Consider the following 21881-nt stretch of genomic DNA (forward strand, 5'->3'; position numbering starts at 1 on the left):
TACAAGACTGATTTTTCAGATTAATTTTATTATTCACTAAGTTCCTCTGGTACTGTGCCCATGCCATTTTTTTTTTTTACTACTTTTTTTTTTTTAAACTTGAAATTTCTCAGCATAGCTGACATTCACGTAGCTCCAGGGTAGCAGGAACTAACAGAGCAAGAGAATAGATCAAGTGACAGCAGCCATCAGCAATAACTTCTGCACCATCAATAACGAGGAGCTTTTAAACTTCCAATTGATGAGGTTTCCATTATAGATGTCACAGAGCCGACCCAAGGGACCACATTCCGAGAGAAAACCATTCCCACTGGATAGACAGCAGCAGACAATACTCTCTTTCCGACAGCACAAGGCTCCCGGTGATAACTTGCTTTTCATTGTCAACACACGGATACATAAAGATAAGGCTCCAGATAGGTGAGTATAAATTTGATGACAGCTTAATGATGAACAAGAATGGCTCCCCACAGGTTGCCCACAGGTACAACCATTTAATTTAGCCAGAAAATCCAGTTGTGAATTTGAGACTTATGACAGGTTTAAGCCAAGGGCTACCACCAGTTGAGCTGCTATTGCTATTCAGTGGGGAGGGCAGGGGAAGTCAAACATGCCTACACATACTATTTGTCATTGCACTTCTTTTGATACCACTGGCTAAAGGAGTAAATCAGGGGTTTTTTTCCTAGCTCCTTACAATCAATATTCAGAACAGATCTTGGGTTATTTTTACTACTACAAATTTTTATCCAGCATTCCGACATTAGCAAGGGGTTTTCAATACAAGGAGAAATTACTTCAGCCAATTTACATTCTGTTTTCAGGAACACCTTTTCATTACATCAATCAAATTAAATAAGAGAAAGCAATGCACTGTTCCACTGTTTTGTCAATCCACGCTACCTTTTCACAGGCTCTGTCTGCACAAGTGCTGCATCTATCATGGCTTTCATCCACAGCTCCATTTCCTTCCCTGTATCTGTGCAGAAATAATAGGTCCTCATGTTTGGATGAGCTGCCTGATTGGAAATGACATGGTCATTGCAATAAAAATATAAGATTCTGTAAAAGAAAAGAGGCAAATATTGTTACTGCATACTCACTCTAATGCTTTATATAGTAAGATTTCTGCAAATAATACTATCAGAAAAAAATATGAAAAGGAATACTACCATGTTTCTCGGTCACTGCACTCATATTTTCAAAATAATTGCCAGTTATTTTCAATCATAGCTGTTTCTTCATTAATATGTTAAATAAAAAGTCCTTAAATTTCTTCAATCTATTAAAAACTGTATTGATCATTCAATAATGTAAATTGATATAGTTATTATAAATAAGACTTTGGAATAGATTTTGGCAGCCTGAATGATACAGTGAGTTTTCAGTTGTACTTACCATAGTAAATAAATGATGTGCTGGTTAGGAGACCAAACGAAGTGCCAAAAGGAGCTCATAAAACAACAACAAAAAAAGGCAGGAGAAAATATTTAGTGAAGTCATTAATATCATGATTTAAAAGGTCAGCTGTGAAATACTCCTAATAATGGTTCGTGCAATATTGTGATTTAAATGACAACAAATCCTTATTTTTATTTATGTGTAAAGATACCTTGTATCTGAATAACTAAAGAACATTCATTATTGAGGTAAGTTCAGATGCAGATACTGATTTATAACTCTAAAGCACCACACAGTATTTAAGATCTAAGATAGTACTAGTGAGTGATATCCATCCACTTTCCCATTCTAGTAATTCTATATTTATATCAAGCTAAATACTTGAAGCTTCTGCTACTGTGTTATGCAAAAATCAGCCTCAGAAGCTGCTTGTCAATCCTGTTGTACATCATAACTCTGTGAAATGAGCTCTTATCACCAGGCTATTGTGCTTTCAGATATAAAAATCAAGTGGAAAAATTGATTCCCTTACCTTAAAGGCATATTTGCGGTTAATATGGTCCTCAGCAGACAGCATAGATATCTGAAAGCTAGGTAGAAGTATGCTACCCAGTATTCCCTCTTCTTTCTCATCTGTGAATGCACAATCTTTGATTAGAGAAGCAGTGTTTTGACACGTGATATTTGTATTCAGACACTTCAGTCAAACTCTTGTGTTCAATCACACCAGACCACTAGCCAGACATCCACCTCAGAGGAAAAGGCATCAGAGAACCAGAGAGCCAGACTGAGCTGTGCTCCAGGGATCTGTGTGCAGTCTCAGAAGGGAGGCAGCTCCCAAGGGCAACTGTGCAGCCCCTCTCTGCCAACACGTGCTACAGAACGTGTGGTGCCCCCAAAAACCTGCCAAGCACTGTGAAACCTCGTCCACCTCTGACTTTTTCCCTGGGATGGACAAGCGTAAAGACCCCTCCTGAGTGTGCAGTTCTGTACACGTTTAAGCAGCTGAGCTCCCTCATGGAACCTGATGGAAAACACCACAAATAGCTACGCCCACAGTTTTCCTGGGGATCAGTGCTTATCTGCCTGTGACTTCAAAACTGAAGAGCAGATGGAAGCCAAGCCTCTAATTCAGTGACAAGAACAGTAACACCTGCTATCTATTGCTCTGTATAAACTGCAAATACCTGTGCCATCACAAGTATTCTAAAACACTGCTTATTGCTGCTGGACTGTGAGAAAATTTGCACATTCTTCTTCTGATCTCAAGGGTATTATGCTACATAATTCCCATTATAGTATTGAATGATAATTCCCGTTGTAATTCCTGCAAAGAGTTTACACTCGATTACATTCTATTTGTAGGAATGCATATGTAAAAAACCAACTCTCCCCCCAAACAAACACCCTTTTCCCAGAACCCTGTTTTACATACAATTTTAGAACAATACATTATAATAATAAATTGACATTTTAATTGGAAGCCACAACCAGCTCTTAAATCCAATTATACTCTAATAAAGGAATAATTGAATGCAATTCACAAAGTCAGTCTTAATTGTATTTCATGTAGAGAATTTCTACTCACAGCCATATCTTAGAGACTGTCCCCTATAACATTTCTCATAGATGAACACAGTGCCCACAACAAATGACTGTGTATCTATGAAATTAGGATGAAAACACAGATATTCCAAAATTTCAAGCATGAAAAATCAACACTGCTACAATTAAAATGCATTTTAACAGCACAAAAGGGCTACTGCCTATGCATGGGTTTAAAAATATCTTCTCCGTTCTCCTTTATTCATTGAATTTTGAAAAGCCACAACCTTCACTTAGGTTATTTATATGGGGGAAGCTCTGCCCAGCCATTTTAGTATTACATGACAGGTCAGATGTAAAAATTATGCTTTCAAGGACAGTTATTTAATTGGGGAGCTGAGCATAAAATTATTCTGATTAAAAGACACAGATGGAGTGGATCTACTTTCAGGTACTCAACTGTACTCAAAAGTATGCCTGACACCATCCCACCTTCCCCTCTCAAACATTTAGTCCCTTTGAGCCACAAAAAAAAAAAAAATCTGCCTTTTTTTCCCCCCGCTGTCCTCGAACACATGGCAAATGCTGGGGTTTAACTTTATTTGGACTGCTGTTTGGGGGAAAAATTCTTCCCTTCTGCTAGATTGTATTTTGATTTATTTCTGAGTCAGTCACACCCACTACTGCCATATAAAAGCATTAGGCATTTTTTGTTCCACTGAGCAGCTGGAGGACTCGGGTCTCTGTTAAAGACATATTGCTACATTCCACTTCCAGATTTTCAGAATCTGTTTCCAATCAGACTTGCTTTTATCTACACATTACACTGCTCCCATCTTTACTTGTGTGCTCTGTATGAACAGTACAAGAGAAAAACAGCAGATCTTCCGTCCAGTTCCAAGAACTTTTACTTTTGGCAACAATGACCCTCCAATATGAAAGCGGAGAGTCTTTCATCCCTCCGTGAAACAGAAAAGGAGCATTCTCTTAGCTCTGAAAAAATACAGTGACATGATTTTCTTTTCATCTACACATTGTCTTTGAGCTGTCAACATTGTAACACAATTGCAGACATTCAGTAAGGCTTACTAATTAAAAAAAAAAACAACAAACAACCACAATCGTGAAACCAGAAACACGATTTTTTATCTGGGGACAAGGGTACAGCTCCCTCCTTTCTGTTTTTCAATGTCTGAGACAGAATTAACAGAAACATAAAAGCACAGGGTGTAGAGTGAAAGTTTTTGGACTATCACTACATGTTTAATCACAGTTTAACAGCTTTAACTCACCTTCTAGTGAGCGATAGCTAAAAACTAAATCTATCGTGTAAACAATTTAGGTTGTTCTGTTTGAATTTCAACTTATTGGGCAGATTAACATGTAGAAATTAAAAAGTAAGATTAAAGAGCTGTTAGGATTTATTTTATTTGTTGTTTCTTTTTCTTACTGTCTTTTTTTTTTTTAAAAATTTATTTTGAGAAACTTCCTGTGCTGTGCTTTAAGCGATTTAACCTGTTCTTACAGCAGCCACAAAGGAGAACTTTCTTTAGAACCCTTGGAAAAGAAAACCTAAGGACTTGTTAAAAAGAAGAAAACCCTGTAAGAAAGCAGAGTTCATGACCCCTTAAGTAAACACAGTGTAACTGTATCACTCGATGCCTCCATGACTGAAATTACAGCCTAATTTCGACTCTGCAGTGCTTTATCAAACTATGTATATTTCTCAGGGTAGAGAAACAAAGCCTAATGATTACATTTTAATAACTCAGGATTTGTTAATTAAACCAGTTGCAGTTACAGACCTTTTACGTTTCATGACCTGATTTGTCTTTGATTAGGTCCATGCTGCACTTCAAGAGAACACCATTTTAAATTTATCTGTCATTGCTTTCAGCATCCCCAGCATCAGCACCACTTCTACCAATTCTGAAGTCTCATCCTACAAACTGAAACCCTTTCTTAGTCTCCACCTTCAGCTAAGGGAGCAGATGGCCCTAACTGTTCATGTTCCTCTGTTTTGCTTCACAACCCTCTTTGCTCTTGATTTCAGGATTTAATATGTTTCCATATGCACAAAATCCCATTTGTTTATCTCCTCAGGAGCACTACAGTTAATAACCTGTAATGGGGAAGGAATCAGTTTTCTAACACACGTAACTCCAGACTAGAATTACAAGCAGCTAATTTTCCCCATGTAAAATAAGTCAGATGTAGCTACATAAGGTTACTAAGAGATTCCTTTGTTCCAAATACTGCAGAGACTTCTACTCTTTTGGAATTAGACAACATTTCACTTTTATAAGTATCCATGAACACTGATTAGAGTTCCCAAAGGTGTATGTATCCTCTTATCATTCCAAAGGCAGAGTTTCTGCTCCCCTGCACTATCCCTTCCCTATCCCCATCCCTTTCAGTTACCTAAATTGCACAAAAAATCAGATTTAACCTGACATAGTTCCTAGCAACAGAAGCAGTAAGAAAACTACAATCCAGAACTTAATAACAGAGGTGGCTGTGAATGGGTTTGCCCTCTGAGCACACCCTGACAGGCAGGAAGCAATTATGTGAAACTGGTAATTAAGGAAGCAAGGGAAAAAAAGATAAAAGTAGCAGGCCTGGATATTGACAGCTATACAACCTTGTTAATCCATTAACTTAAGTAGCAGCTTCTTATTTCTTACATTTGAGTGCTGTGTCAAAATTTATCTGCTTCCAGTAAAATTAGCAAACAAAGGTGCCAGGAGTGGAACTCACCTCTGTAATAGAAGAGACACAGGTCGGAGAGCACAAACCACCGCTTCTTCCACAGCTTCATTCCAGTGCTATCCTGTATAAACCAAAGTGATCCGGTCAGAGCTCTCACACTGTTGACAGCAACCATTCATAAAGTAAACCAGGTACTACATAACTGTGCTGGTGTGCTAGGAGCTCATTTCCTTTGCTGTTTTAAGTAACTTGGACTTTTCATCACGACTTGTCACTGCATACAAGTGACACAGGAAGCCTGAAGGTAACAGGGAATCATGGAATTGTTTAGGTTGGAAAAGACCACTTAGATCAATAGCCAAACTAAAACTCCCCTGGCATAACTTGAAGCTGTTTCTTCTTGTCCCATCATTTGTTACCCGGGAGAAGAGGCCAGCCCCCACCTCACTGCAATCTCCTCTCAGGTCACTGTAGAGAGCAAGAAGGCCCTCTCTGAGCTTCCTTTTCTCTAGCCATGCTAGGGGCTACAATCTACAGTTAATTAAAAAAAAAAGCATATATATATACCCATATATATATACATTTTAAGTAAACGAGCAAGGTAATACTTGGGGTACATCCTCCTTTGTTTTCTGAAGGAACTCTGCTGAACTTTATCTTCTACCTACTACCACTCACATTTACAGCAAATTTCTTTCCCAAATAAAGTTTATTCCCAAAGCAATTTCATTTTCTTTTATGCTTATAACCAATTTATACTGCACAACCCAGAATGAAAGACTACCAGTGTAAATAAGCCTGAGCGTTGCAGCACGCACATCTTGGTTGAAATGGATGTAATAAATATGTTAATCTGTTCCAAGAAGAAAAGTATGTGTGAATTATCAATATTCTGTAGTAAATAGGTTTTTTGTGACAACCAAGAAGAGGGATTCTATAATGAAAAACTGTGGGGTGGAGTGGGTTTGGTTTTGGGGTTGGTCTCCCCCTAAACGCACACTCCTGGCAAAAGTCAGCATAATTTTTAGCCTCATATTTCAAGCTCTTCTCTTTTTGGGGTAGGGGTAATGAGCTAAAAGAAGAAAAGGTAAAACAAGCATTGGCTAAGAAACATTATTCAGAAAATGTATATTCACTGTAAACATCTTCAAAAAAAAGAGTTGGCTCTGGACTTAAAAATTAGGAGAAAAATGGAAGAAGAGTGTCATGACATGCATTGAGACAGAACACTCTGAGTTAAACAATAACTGCCATTCCCTGTGATTACATAAACATGTCGTACTCTCAAAAAGAAACCTGCACAAGCTTTCACTATAAATTTCGGAAGATTGTATCTGTTGATAAAACCCTTGAGTGAACTGGCTTTCAGTTACTACTACAACATGGAAACACTGAGTAGCCCCTTTCCTTGCAAACACCAATCAAACATCACATTGTTTAAACCATTTTACACATATGCCCTGTCCAAATTTAAGCAGTAGGACAGCGAGGTGGATTAAAAACTGGTTTTACCGCCAGGCCCATGGAGTGGGCGGCCAGTTCCTTGTGATCCACCCCCAGGGGTTGATACCGTGGCCAAGACTATTTAACAGCTTCATTAATGAGCTGCACACCCTCAGCAAGTCTGCAGATAATACACATCATGAGGAGAGGCTCATATACCAGATGGCTGTGCTGCCATTCAGAGGGCTGGGAAACTGGGTGGAGAATAATCTGTTGAAGTTCAACAAAGTTAATGCTCAGTCCTCCATCTGGAGAGGAATAACCTCGTGCACCACCATGAGCCAGCAATGCACCCTCACGGCAAAGAGGGCCAAGAGCATCCCAGACTGCATCAGCAGCACTGCCAGCAGCCACAGGGAGGACATCCTTGCTCTCTGCTCAGCACTAGGGAGGTCTAGCTGGAGTGCCGGGTCCAGTGCTGGGCTCACTGGTGCAAGAGAAACATGAACATGCTGGAATGAATCCAGCAAAGGGCCACAAAGTTGATGAAGAGACTGGAGCATCTTCCATATGAAAAGAGGCTGAGAGAGTTGGAACTGTTCAGTCTGGAGAGAGGGGGCATATTATCAGCGTGTAGAAATACCTGATGTTAAGAGTGTATAGAGAAGGTGGAGCCAAACTCCTGCCAGTGACAAGAAAAGAAACGATGGGCACAAATTAAGAAACACAAAATTCCAATTGAGCAGAGGCCAACTTTTTTCTGTGAGAGAGGTCACAGACTGCCCAGAGAGGCTGTGGTGCAGTGTCCATCCCTGAGGATATAGTCCTGGACAACCTGCTCTAGCTGAGCTTGCCTGAGCAGGGGAGATTGTTCTACATGATCATAAGGTGCCTTCTAACCATAACAACTGGGTGATTCTGTGATCTTAAAATATATCCAGAAAACACTGCATTAGGAATACAGCTACTTTTTTCAAGCTAAAAAGTTTTACAGCCCCATAACAAAGCAACAAAATCACTTTTGTGAGGGTTTTTCACACTCAACTCTGAATCAGTGTAGAGGCCACAGGATTGTCTAAATCTGGAAAAACCTTCCACTTAAACAGATACTTCTAGATTATACTATCTGGGGAGTAATTTTTAAAAACTGACTCATCAACAGCATCCAGAAAGCTATGCAGGTCATTCCAGTCTATCTGAGTAGGCACAGTAAATGACAATGTACATCAAAATTACATACACACATCTCAGCTGAGTTAAAATTACAAGTTCTTACAGGGCTGTTGGTGGATTTTAAAAATGTAGTCCTAATATGGCCTAATCAGTTTTGTTGTTCATGTTTTTGATCATACTACTTTACTCTGAATTCCTGCAAACCAATATGGTGCAAGTGGTCTGGAATTGCAGAATAGCAAATCTACTGCAGGCTGTCACTAAATACTAGGAATATTTTCAATATTGCCTATTTTCAATAGGAAAACCTAAAATCACCTGTGGTTTTAAGATTATTGTGTTTAGGAAATTAGGCACACCTATGCAAAATATGTGATGGCTGCACTTCCAATTTTTTACTGAAAATATTTACTTACTTTTAGAAAAAAAATTAGGAATATAGCAAAACAAAACAAAAATAAAAATAAGCCCCCCAATATTCTGAGCCATGCATCCTTGTCCCATCATCTCGACATGCCAGAAACTAAATCAGCTTTTTACTACCAACATCTGCCTATTTTTTCAAGTCTTGCATGTATTATAGAGAGAATTATGTATGTATAATCCATCAATGTTCTTTACTTATCTGATGTGCTTATTTGTACCAGAATGATACCCAGTAAGTAGATAATTAATTGAAAACCACCAGTCAGTTCCTCTCAGTTTGAAGCTTCACTCTGCTATCACTGTATTTTACATAAATGGCTGTCTTTTGCACATTACACACATCATACAAAAAAAAGAAGGAGGTGAAGAAGGTAAGAGTACCTGTTTGTAGAGCCAGCCACGTCTGACAACTGGTGCATTAGGATTTCTCTTTATGGAGTTCGATCTCTTTCCGAAATTATGAACCTTCTTTGAAGATCGTGATGTCTAAATCGAATTGAACAGGTAAAAGAAACCATGACATCAATATCTGTTGAAAAATCATACACTTTCTTTGCTTTAAGAACTTTTTCTTGTGTGTGTTCCTCTGGGGGACTGCAGAACACAAACTGTATTCCTTTTTTGGATAAATAATTATTGTGATGATTCTGCTGGTTTCAGCATTTCTTTCATTTCTTCTGCAGAAAATGCAAATCCCAAGACAAGTACTTGAAGGTTTTATTTTTTTTTAACAAGAAAAAACCCAAACAAATACATATCTGACCTTCTTATAAGGAAGGCAGAATGCCTACTGAGTTGTAAAAATAGAAGTGAACTTTCAAAACCATTATTAATTATGACAAATTACATCACCTGGGCAGAAAATTCTTCTTACTTGCTTCCAACACTAACCTAACATATGAAAACTTGTCCAGATTTCAACAAGATATAACTCCCCCTTTCCTAACACATACTAAATTTTTTTTCCTTTCTTTCTGCTCATGAACCTTTTGCTCTGTGATCTCTTGGTTTAAATATTCACTATTTTACCTGCTTGCGCTAAGGTTTACTTTGAAACTTATGCCCTGAAACTCCAGTGCTTAAATTTGCTGTTGCTTGTACCTTTTACCACCTTGCAATGACCACGTATGACTAAGAGAAGTAGGAGAAACAACCCATTTTAGATTTTCTCCTTCTACTTGAATAACCAAAAGAAATTGGAAAAGGCATAAAGAAACGTGCAATGCTTTGCCAATTCACACTTGCATTCTTCTCAGCCTACATTTAGAAAGTCTGTTCTGTAACTGAACATTTACTTGTGTTTTAAGTTCTGTAAGAACTGGTGCCTCAGAGACCACGCCACGTGACAGAGCAAAAGAAGCAAAACTCAAGTAAGTTTTTTTAAGCTGTATTCATGGCTCTGCTTCAAATCCACCATTTGAATCGAGACAATGTTATCCCTGTGTCTCAGCTTCCCTATCTCTGCTACTGAGACTAATCATGAGGGTATGCAAAACTCCTAAAGGAGGAATGCTAAACACACACCCAGGTTTTGTTGCAAACGAGGGTATGGGGGTTCTCTGCGGAAATTCTCTCAACACGTATCACAGAACTAAGCTGGGTTTTACACAAGCTTCAGAGAGAATTCCACAGTAGGTTAAAACATAAACTGACAACTTAATTCAAAATTATGTGCAGCTTTTGTCAACGATGCCACCAACTGAAGGATATATCACTTGGCTAAGAAAGAATAACATCACACAAATGATGTGAGTTTGCCTAAAGTCTGTAACACAATGAAACAAGGACGTTTTGTCTTTCTCTTCTTGCAAGAATCATGAGGGAATATAAAAACAATCAGAGCGCTTGTAATTTCCCTCGAAGACAAAGAAATTTGACTCAGCTCTGGGAGGCACGACAGGGCAAGCAACTCAAGAGCAAATTAAGAATAAAAGGAAAAAACTCCCACATTTTCATGTCAAAAAAATTCTACCACTGCAAAACAGAAAAAGGTTTGTAAGAAGCCAAGAGAATTATGACATCCAGCTGTGAAAAAGCAATATACAGAGAACCTATAACAATCCAGTTATAAAGTGAACTACATCTCTCTCAGTTAACCTGCATGACTTGATATTGGCATATCACACAACACCTGTGCCAACATTTTGATCAGAAATCATTTACAGCACTCACAGCTGCTCTAATATTAGGTATTAAAGGTTCAAAACCTCTCAAGAGTGTTCCAGAATTCCTATACTTGTAAAAATAGCTAATGCATTAAAGATGCTTCTGAAAACATAACCAACCACAAATACTACTAATGTCAAGTCTACCAACAAATTCAGGTAATTTAGACAGCTCTCTCTAAGGTAGGTCTGATAAAAAAACATATTGACTCCAATTTCACTGAGCTAACAGCAAAGTTTTAATGGGTTACATCCTACCAACTGTGAATACAAACTTCCTTTAATTAAATGCAGCATCACAAGTGCTTTCTAATTTTACTTAATACAGAGAACGCTTTGGATGACTCGTGATTATTTTACCTCACACTGCATAAAGAGAATAACTGTTCACAACAAACTCTGAGCCTTGAGACAATCAGTATTTTAGGATATTGAAATACTGTAGGTGCATATATAAACTAATTAGGAGTTCTCAGACTTTTTAGATCACCTCCTCCTCTTGTTATGCCTGGGATCCCTGGCCATTACATATTCTCCCCCACATATCTAATTATCTCAAACTGTGGACACAGAAAGACGAGAAAAAAAGAGAATTGAACGGTTCAAGTACTTCTTACCCCACAGAACTAAAACTATAGGACATATTACACAGCTCCAGCTTCTGGAGAAGGCAAAGATAAAAGGAGGATAGTGAATAAATAATCCAGCTACTAACTACTTGCTGGGTGTGTGGAAGTTAACAGAGCAAGCAAACATAATCACATCTGGTACCATCTGATCCCTTCTAAGGCATGATCCTGGCAACTGTGATGTCTCCAAAACCAGAACCTAAGTGAGGGACCCTGTAGGGTTCCAGTACTGAGAAAGAAGCCAGGAAGTTCAGCCAGTGATATTCACTCTTTCCCCAAACTGAAAAAAACAAACACCAGCAGGGTTTTGAGCTCTGGGCAACAGACCAGTCAGCAGCTGGGGCTGCACACTTCATCACTCTGCAAGATGCTTTTCTCCCTGCTTAGCTAGTAGAGGACACAGGATTTATGTGAGGCTTCTTCCCCAGTTTCAGAACCAGCACAAAAGTAATTCATTAACTTATTGTATATTTGAAAAAAATAGGTTGAAATCGTCACTAATACGGAAATTTTCTGCATGTAAACTCAGAGAATAGAAATCTATATCTTTGTTACTTTCCAATTCTGTTTAAAAATATATTTCCAGTCTTCAAGGCTTACATTATCTTCCAAACCACAAAGCAACATGATGCTGCCTTCTGGATTTTGCAGGCAATTTAAATGCCTTTCAGTGTTGCAGTTTTCCATGAGCTCAGTGGGTTTCTGCCTCAGCATTTTAGCTTGGACTAGGAAGCTGCTCTTGAAGCAAATCTCCCAATCATTCATGCTTACTGTGCTTTGGTTTGCATAATAAAGCAACTGGATTTAATTTAGGATAAGACTAAAATGTAAGATGCACAAGGAGCACTACTGGACTAGTCTGACTATGGAAACACAGTACAGATGTTCAGCCTGAGCCCCAACACTGCCCTTCACACTGGTCCTGTTTACTGTGCTGTTTGCTAATGAACCTCATGACTATTAATCCAAAATTTCTAGCTAACCTGAATCCTGAGAAGACAGGTAAGGCTATACCTAAACTAACCATTTAAAGCTGGACTTGCTTGAGCACTGTATGAAATACATATAAACAAACTGATGAATATTTATAAACATCGTGATACATCACAGTGACTTATTAGAGTCATCAGGAGCTCTGCAGCATCTGTCCTGGGCTAACACCCCACTCCACTTGCTGTGAGAAAATTGTTCCCTTTATTCTGCTGATAATCAGGACAGCAATGAAGAAGCACCAGAGATGAACTGTGGAGGGTGACTGGTAATATGACTCTATGACTTTACACATTAAAAAGCCGATTCCCTGAAGGCATTTCATAATTGTATTTGTCTAAGTAGTGATTTTAACAGCAGGGAAAAATATAAAATAAAATAGACAACTTACAAAACCAGTTTCTTAATTCTACAAAGAGAGGTGAAAATATGTACTTCTGTAGCAATTTCAAGCCTATGCAGATCTTTTTCACAGTCAGAGGTCCGTCCTAGTGGCTTCAAGTTTAGAAATACACTCCAAGCTAACAGGGAAGAAGCAGCACTTCACAGAGCTGTAGTGTGTTATTTGGCCAGCATCATGTACACAGTGGGAAAGGAGGATTAGAATTAAGACTTTTATTGGGGAAAGACTAGTCTTTGCCTCACCTCATATTAGCCTCTGGGCAGCAGCAGATTCTTTCTGCCACAAAACAGAAACTTCTCCAAGTTCTATATCTATTTGGGATCAATTAACATTAACAAAAGGAAGAACTTACTACCATACCCCTCATCTGTCTGAAACTTTAGTTGTACCACAAACTATTGTTCCATTCCTCACTACCTGCCAATATTAGGTGTGTTCATGAGTTATCTCTGAAAACAGAAACACCTAAAAAATACACGAAGCAACCACACAAGGTATCCTTCTGCTCTGTAATTTACTTTCCTCAACAACATTTTATTCCTCTTTCATTGTGCTGCAATACATAGACCCTCTACATATTATATTCAAAAGTCGATAAGACAGCTAAGAATTTCAAGTCCTACTGCTGGAAGAAGCGAATAAAAACATACAAGAAAATCAGTTTTGTATCCATGTAAAACCCACAGGCCATTTCTCTACAGTAATCTTTAAAAGGGTTTTAACTCATTATCCTTAAATAACTGCCAGAAAATGCTGACTGGTATTAGCTGTGGTTCTACCTTACAAGCATTCATCTCCTGAAAACAACAATTTTTAAATGGTATGGCAATAATTCAGACAAATTCACATTAAAAAAGTCATTGACACTAATTATACATACAGCCACAAGGACCATATTAATATTTTTAAGTCCATTTAAATAACTGGAACAGGAAGAATGAAAAGTGCAACAAGAATATGTTTTGTTTTTTTTTTTAATATTATTTTCACAGAAAGCTAAAGTACAATTAATCAATGAAAGTAAAGAAATCACAGTAACTGGGCCATAGAAATCTCCATTTCCTTCTAGAACACTACGAAACAAACATTAGGCTAAAGGGCATTTTCAACTTCTCTTTTGAAAGAGGAGTGTGAAAAATATGCTTGTAAAACACATGCTCCCAAACTGTAATTAACTTCCTACATTTAACTTACGATTGCTTCCTAGAAAATTAATTTCAACAGAACTAGCTGTGTAACTATTGCATTCTACATCACTATTATGACTCTAGCAATTAGTTATCTCGGGTTTTTTGCTTGCTTGGTTGTTTTAGGGCTTAGCTGGTTCTGAGTTCATTTTTTGCTGTAGTTGTTTGGGGGTTTTCTGGTTTGTTTTGTTTTAAACTGGTTTTCCTGCATGGACTTAAACATGATCATATGAAAGTTGAGATGGATTTTGTTACTGTTTATAATACATCTGTGACTATTTTTCCCCCCAGCAACATTAACAGATTAAGACAGTTTTTTCATTAAATAGGTTTTCTAATGTAGGTCAAGGATTCTGTCTGTCTCATTAGACATCTAAAACAACAAAATTTCCAAAATGCACTTAAAGAAACCTTACAGTGTTTTCTCCCATGTGGAAAATAAATTATTTCAGTCCAAGTTTCTGAAATTAAGGAATGTGTTCAGTTAAAACACATTCCAAAGTTCATTTTTCTCTTGCAGGCTGGATTAATCTGCCAAAAAAGCACTTTTCAGGGTTAAAATTTTTGAATGACTAGTAAAAGTATAGGGTTTTTTCCCCTTGTTTCAATGTTAACTACTAGTAGAAGAGATGACAGGGCTCTGGTCTGTCATCACTGACCAAAGCTGTTATCTTGCTGTCTTAGCAAACTCAAGGGACTTCTTAATTTTGTATTAAGTGCACTCTCCTTTTAGGAAGGTTGTCCAGAAAATTAAAAAAAAAAAAGGATGCACATAATAGGCTCATCAGCTTTATCCAGTAAACTTAAAAGTTGATCTAAACATCTGGACATTTACCTTAACCCCCTGAGAAGCTGGGCAAATGGAGAAGTAAGACACAAATTCAGGTGACCCTAAGAACCTTCAGAACCTTCTCCAGGAATTTTTCTGGGAAAGGAGGACTTCTCATCCAGTGACAGCAAATCATGTCACCTGCTGTTTACCACAGGGTCACCTTCCACCTCTCTTGTAACTACTTCTTATACACGACTATAACTGTTTTACCCAGAGAAAATTGGTGAATTATTTGTGATTGAGCAATTTCTGTAACAGTGGCTGCCCAGATGCCTCATCAGTCACTCAAGATTTTGCTGTTCACACAGATTAGAAAGGTCAGATTCTGAAAACAATTTAAGTATGTGCAAGTCATAAGATCTGAGTTATCTGATAAAAATTACAGCTACAGTGATAATTTGTTTCAGACACTTCAGTTTCCAAATTAAACATGAAAGGGCTCAAGTGCCCTGAAAACAGATATACCCTTTGTTTCTCTCTTTCAGTGGAATACTACTATATAGCACTGTCTAGTACCTTGTGGAATAACTGAATAGTTTTAATTTTAATTTTATTTGGACATAAAAGACTTACTCTGCCCACAGGGCTCATTGGATGAGCAGCATAATCTGATGTCAGATTATAGTTAGTTGCTTCACATATCATGCTTACTGGTCGCTCCTTCTTTTCTTCAGATGTCATTGCTGCAGCAGTCCTGAAAATAGAATATGTAATAGCACTAGAACATGCTGTGTGTGCAGACTGCTAATAAAAAGCACCCCTAGATGTAGCCTAGTACAGCCTGTGTCCTACTTTTCCAGTCTGAAAGCAATTCACACTTCATTGCGAAGTTACCTGCGTCTATTATAGATGAATTTTAAGGCGTTGCTCTAAAACAGGATTTCTCTATTAGTGCAAGGTGTTGGTGGGAGGGAAAAAAGACAGGTATGAGCATGAGATGGGAATGGGAATAAATGCCCTCCAAAGAGCCCTTCTGGCTTTGCCCCACTTGGTGAGAACGTGCAGGTTTTGAACTTGCAGCTCTCATGGTTTTCACTCTCGCCACCGTACAACGTCTTTCAGCAGTGGTGGTGAGTAGGACACCCAAAAACCAACCACACCCAAAATCCTTAGGTCAGGAATGAATTCCATGCATATCTTCTTGCGTTGCTGTGTATTCTACAAAACTAATGCAGAGACAGCAAATTCAAGTAGTTAGCCAATGATTCAGAAGGTGTCCCAACTGGCCAAAAACATAACCAGATGAGGAGAAACTGTCAGGGAAAACATTATAGATTACCAGCATGTGACTGTCCCCAAGTGATCATAGAATTTATGGCTTTTTGGAATTTTATTTGATCATTATTTAATATATAGGTCGTTTGCTAAACCTACAGAATAAGTAAAGTGACAAGTGGAAATTCACACAGTGCATAAACACGGTGCACTTCTATCATACAAATAATCTGAGCTATGGTTTTTGATCTTAAAAATTAGCATTAAATATTTATTACCACTTTTAAGTAATTTAATCAAGTAAAACTATATACACGCTGATCTGACTTGGGAAAAATAAATACTGCAATTAGTAATCACTGAATCTTGCTTCAGTATTAACAGGTTTTAAAACATGTATTTTATGGAGTGAAACAGATGGCACTTACTGTTCATTCACAACAAAAATACAGTTGTCCTGCGATGGCTGTCCTGTTACTGGATGTTTGCAGGTTACTTTTCGTTCATTATGACTGTGAAAGAGAGATAAAGAACAGTATTAGGCAATAATGTCTTCATTTTCCAACTCAAATATGCAAATCCGGTACAACGAATATATCAGTACAATGAAAACAACTATGAATATTTCATTACGGCATGTAACAGCATCTGTGTACACACACACAGTGCATATATATTTATATATATATAAGCTAATAAAAAGGATGGGAACAACTGTTAATGAATCTTAATTAATACCTTGGAAAGAGATGGGAAACATTGGCACTGGGTTGGTAATGATTTTGACTTTTAAAAATTAGAGGCAGTAAAACAGTTATTAGTTCATATATGAACACAGATAATGCACCTCAGCTACGTCTTTATATGTTCATAAACAGGATTTCAGCTAGATAGGGACAAATTAAACCTGAGACACACATAACTGCTCTGTAAAGATAAAATACCACTTCTGTAAAGCAACTGTCTTCTACCTTAGAACATGAAGATACCAGTTTAAAATTTCTGACGTTACAGATGAATATCCAGTGATCGGAACAAGACTGATGAATCACAATCACAGTTACACTTTTGCAGGTTACTTTTTAATTCAGAGTGCTGCTCCCCGGCAGTGATCCCGGGAGTACCTTCAAGTGCCAGGGAGCCTGACAGCCCAGAGCTCCACCCTCAGCAGCACAAGAACACCCACTCTGCAGTATCTCGTTCCCCTGAACTGCAGGTACTGATAGACCATAGCGGCTCCCACAGCTTGGAAGAAACTGCCAAAATTCAACAACTATCAGCTGCTGCCACTCAAGAAAGAAATATCTGGACTCGAGTCCTCCAGCCTCTGAGGGGAAGGAAGAAAAGGGGAGGAATTCTCTGGTTCGGGGCTCCTCAGTTCAAGGAAAACAAGGAATTACTGGAGAGGGTTCAGCACGGGGCTACAGAGATGATGAGGGGACTGATAAGGAAAGGCTGGGAGAACTGGGCCTGTTCAGCCTGGAGAAGAGACAACCGAGAGGGGATGTTATCAATGCGTTCATATATCTGGAGGGCAGGTGGCAAGAGGATGGGGCCAGAGTCTCTTCAGTGGTGCCCAGTGACAGGCACACAGTGATACACAGGGAGTTCCTTTTGAATATGAGGAAAAACTTTACTGTGAGGGTGACAAAGCACTGGAACAGGCTGCCCAGAGAGGTTGTAGAGTCTCCTTTGGAAAGATTTAAAACCTGCCTAGATGCAATCCGGTGCAACCTGCTCGACGTGACCCTGATCCCCAGAGGTCTCTTTCAACCCCAAGCAATCTGTCATTCTGTCATTTACTGCCCACCAGGTATGTCAATCAGCTGGCTGTTATAACTTGTGCCTGCTGCAGATGGGGGTTTTTCCACCCCCTCCACGCAAGCGGCGGGATCCCAGCCCAGTTACAGCAGGAGCACCCCTGAGAGCAGGGAGCTGCCACCTGGCACAGCAACAAGGCTACGAGAGACAAGGATGGCTGGATTGCCACAAGCCCCTCTGACCTTTCCTTCCCCAAAATGTAGGAAAGAGAGCAGGGAAGGTACACTTGACAAAATTTAAACCTGGTTCAGTGTTTAAAAAAACACGTGAGCAGAAATCAGGCTGAGAAAAGGCAACGAGTATGTAATGCAGGTGTGTTATCTGGATATCATCCCCATGTTTCAAAACGAACTCACCTCTTTTATTTTTAACACTTCCAAAAGTATTTATAAACAAAAAAGCATATAATGCAAACCCACCAGTATCTGACATCAGCACTGTAAATCATGAAAAAAGTAATTACATTTGACAGAATTTACTTTTGCAAAGAATATGTGGCGATAATGTTTCTCATGGAAGGTATCTTATGTAATACTATGCCTTTCTTATCAGAAGTTCAGGTCTTAAAAATATTCTTGGACAGAGAATGAACCTGGACCAAAAAAACAGTGCTTTAGTTGCAAGATGGCAGAAGGGGTGCAGAACAACAAAACCTTTGAATGGCACTTTACCCCTATTTCTTTTGTTGTCTATTCATTTCACCATCTTGGCTTTCAAAATTAGGCACAATCACCTCACAAATTTTATGCTCTCTACCTTTCCTGCTTCTTAAAACAACCTCAGTTTAACAAGACTATCTTTACATTCCCCACTTCTTAAAAAAAACTCCTTTGGATCATAACATTTTGCAATTATGGAGCATTATTAATGAAAAGTTGCCTCCAAACCAAAGCCTAATAAAAAATTCACACTACTTTCATGGTGAATGAATGGATAAATCTAGATAAACCTAGAGTGCAAGAAAGAAAGATAACCCAATTCTCTGCACTCTCTCTACTGAGATTTTAAAAACCTAAATGGACAGAATGTGTTACAGAGCTTAACTAATGAGATAGCAAATGCTGGTACTTTATCTCCGTACTAAATTCAGCAGAATTCTAAGTTTAGCATCTAAAGAAGCTGCTGTTGCAGAAATGTATCAATTACAATGAGGGGACAAGAAAGAGTTGATATGAGGACATTCTGTGCCATTCCTAACTGCTGTGGCCATACAATGCCTTTCAAGCAAAAATGACCCAGATTGAAGAGAATTCAATTTCAAAACCCTCCTGAGGAAGTATCCGGTGTTGTTTTATTTTGGTGTCATTCCTTTCTTTTCTTCACTTCCAAAAAACTTTCTTTTTGTTCCCTCTGACATTTCAGAAACTCTCACACCAAACTGAAAAAAAATCCCAAAAAAATCCTGTGGAGACCAGCCGGTGCTCCGCAAGCTTTGCCAAAATACCTCTGTCTTGTTCACAATTAAACCTTGGCAGGGGGCTATCACCTGACATCCAGAAATGCAGAAATAAGTGGATCAGGACTTCTGCTCAGGGACCACCAATACTTGGTATCACTACAGAGGAGACACATCCCATGTTTTGTGAGAGTGCACCTGGCTCACACTGACACAGCGAGAGCCCGCACTCCATGACTGTACAGGGGAGGCCAAATAAAACCAGGAATGAAAGCAGGGAGAGGGTGGAAAACAAGAGTGAGAGGAGAGGAAGCACTGACACAAACCTGTTCAAGAATATTTTGTTTCAGGTTTGAGTCACATATATCAAGTTGGTATTCCAGAAACACCAGAACGTTCTTGGACAAAATACTGTTTTCCTTACTACTCACACTGATGTTGAGATGTATAGGGGGTTAGCTGACATTACATAAAAAAAAGGTAAAAAACACATCACAGGCATGATATGCAGTACCTTCCTTCCAGACCTCTACAGTCAGTTCCTCCTAAAAAGTCAATGCAAAGGAAAAACAACCTGTTCTTTCTCCTCAGCTCAGACGCAAGTGGAATCTCATGAGGGAACACTGGAAATTCAGCTTGTGCAACTAAGTGTGACGACTGTAAATATGTCTAACTGGATGAATAGATTTTAAATACTTCCATTTCAAAACTTTTTCATTACTCATCTAATTATGGCATTTTTGGCAGTAATTTAGCTGGTATTTTGACAAGACTCCTCAAAATACTTGCGCAAGGTGCAGAGAAGCTTGATAATTATTGTCATAACCCTCCCACATAACAGTAGGTTAAGGCATTTGTTTTAAACTCCATCTTGCAGAGTGCAGAGAGTTTTATTAGAACCGTGCTACAATTTGATATTCACAATCTTCAACATCCAATTTAGACAGTTGTTCAATTATCTATAAATTTCTAGGTCCATACACACACTTAGAATTTCACATTGCACTACAATACTATATATCTCATTGATAAATCTCAGGGGAAATAAAGCAATAAACTGGATTTTTTTACTGAGAACTCTAATTTCAATTTTATACAAACTCCAATATGTAACTCAGAGTCTCATCTCTGCATATTTATGTGTCTGTATTTTTATTATGTGGAAAGAGAGTGATTCACTTTGATACAGGCAGCTAGAAGCCAGTGTGTTACTTTTTACTTATTCAGAGATACAGCCTCCAACAGGTATATGGAAACAACACTCCTCTTCCTTCTCTCTCCAATTTTTCCTACCAGCACGTTTTGAGAACGCAGGATAACTATACACACGCTCTGCTACACTTATACAGAGGGACATCACTGATCCTTACTATTTTAGGATCCATACTAATGGCATGCTAAACACTAGAGACAAAGACAGGAAAAAATTTCCCGTGTATTTCATCACTGTTCATCAGCATATTCTCCAGGCTTGGTATGTGGCACAAACTACTCCTCATTAGTATCTGCTACCAGGATGTGTCAGGCTTCAGAAATCGGCACAGACTAAGATGACATGAGATAAGCACTTCACTGCAAAATAAAGTATGTATCAAAATATGCTCTTGCACCTACTCTGTTCTTGATTCCAATAGTGGTCTGGTACCTGAGACAGAAGAATTAAAACAAAACTAAACCAAACTAACAATAAACAAATAAGAAGACCCACAACACAAACCCCTAACCTCACCAAAACAGCTTCACACGGGGACAGGCTCCATTTTTAGCTATCTCAGTGCAAGACACCAACTTAACATGCAACTACTTTACTTGACCTGTTTTCTCCAGAATTTTCGAACTTCTCCTTCCCAATTCTTTCCTCTGAAAACTGTAAGCTTTGGCATCAATTTAGCACATAGCTTAGTTTTGGCATATGGACAAGCCCTCAGAGGAAAAGGATTTATCTTGTTCAGGTTAGAAGTAGACAGTAACCTTGAATTTGACTTATGTTATTTGCCTTCTTATCGACTCTTTCTCCTTTCCATTACTTTAGCCTCTAATCTCTTTAGAAGACAGGATTATTTTACTTATTTTCTCGACATGTTCAAAAAACTTTGTTGTGTAGTTTTAATCTACTCACTAAATGTACAGGCAACAGCAATCTTTTTGTTGGCTTAATATGATCCAAAGGCTACTTTAAAAAAAAAAAAAATAAAGGCTCTCAAATATATCATTCAGAGATATTATTCTATTTGTAAGTAGCAACTGAGTGCACCATTCCAGGAGCAGTATTTGCCAGCAGAAGTCCTACACAAGCAGGTTTCTTTGTTTTCATTCTCTCTTGTGTTTACAGGACTGCTGACCTAAAATGCTGTGTACCAATATTTTGTTCTAATACATATCACCTCAAAAAGTCAGCAAAATCCAAATTCTGACCAGTGTTGCTATTCTGAAATCACTATCATCTTTACATATTGCATAGGAAATAGATAAATGCAGTTGGGATTGAAAAAAGAGAGAAACATAATCCAGTTGGACAGGATGATACAAGTCAATTAGAAATGAAG

General features: G+C 38.4%; 1 protein-coding gene across 2 annotated transcripts in view; it reads right to left on the reverse strand.

The window, feature by feature from the left end:
• Nucleotides 1-21881, reverse strand: part of PLEKHA5 (pleckstrin homology domain containing A5) — a 103165-nt gene that overhangs the window by 50471 nt on the left and 30813 nt on the right. Inside the window, exons 2-7 of one of the 2 annotated variants that reach the window (XM_027894234.1) lie at nucleotides 16547-16630; nucleotides 15477-15597; nucleotides 9079-9183; nucleotides 5704-5776; nucleotides 1934-2034; nucleotides 904-1019 (exon numbers count right to left, since the gene is read on the reverse strand). In XM_027894234.1, coding sequence (XP_027750035.1) covers nucleotides 904-1019; nucleotides 1934-2034; nucleotides 5704-5776; nucleotides 9079-9183; nucleotides 15477-15584 — 503 coding nt within the window. In that variant the 5' untranslated portion in view covers nucleotides 15585-15597; nucleotides 16547-16630. Of the gene's footprint in view, nucleotides 1-903; nucleotides 1020-1933; nucleotides 2035-5703; nucleotides 5777-9078; nucleotides 9184-15476; nucleotides 15598-16546; nucleotides 16631-21881 lie in introns of those variants that run through there. The other variant, XM_027894236.1, reaches the window with a different exon arrangement.

This window comes from Empidonax traillii, unplaced genomic scaffold, assembly GCF_003031625.1.
Source record: "Empidonax traillii isolate 1590-97213 ecotype Southwest subspecies unplaced genomic scaffold, ASM303162v1 scaffold422:size936756, whole genome shotgun sequence".
NCBI classification, from domain to species: Eukaryota; Metazoa; Chordata; class Aves; order Passeriformes; family Tyrannidae; genus Empidonax; species Empidonax traillii.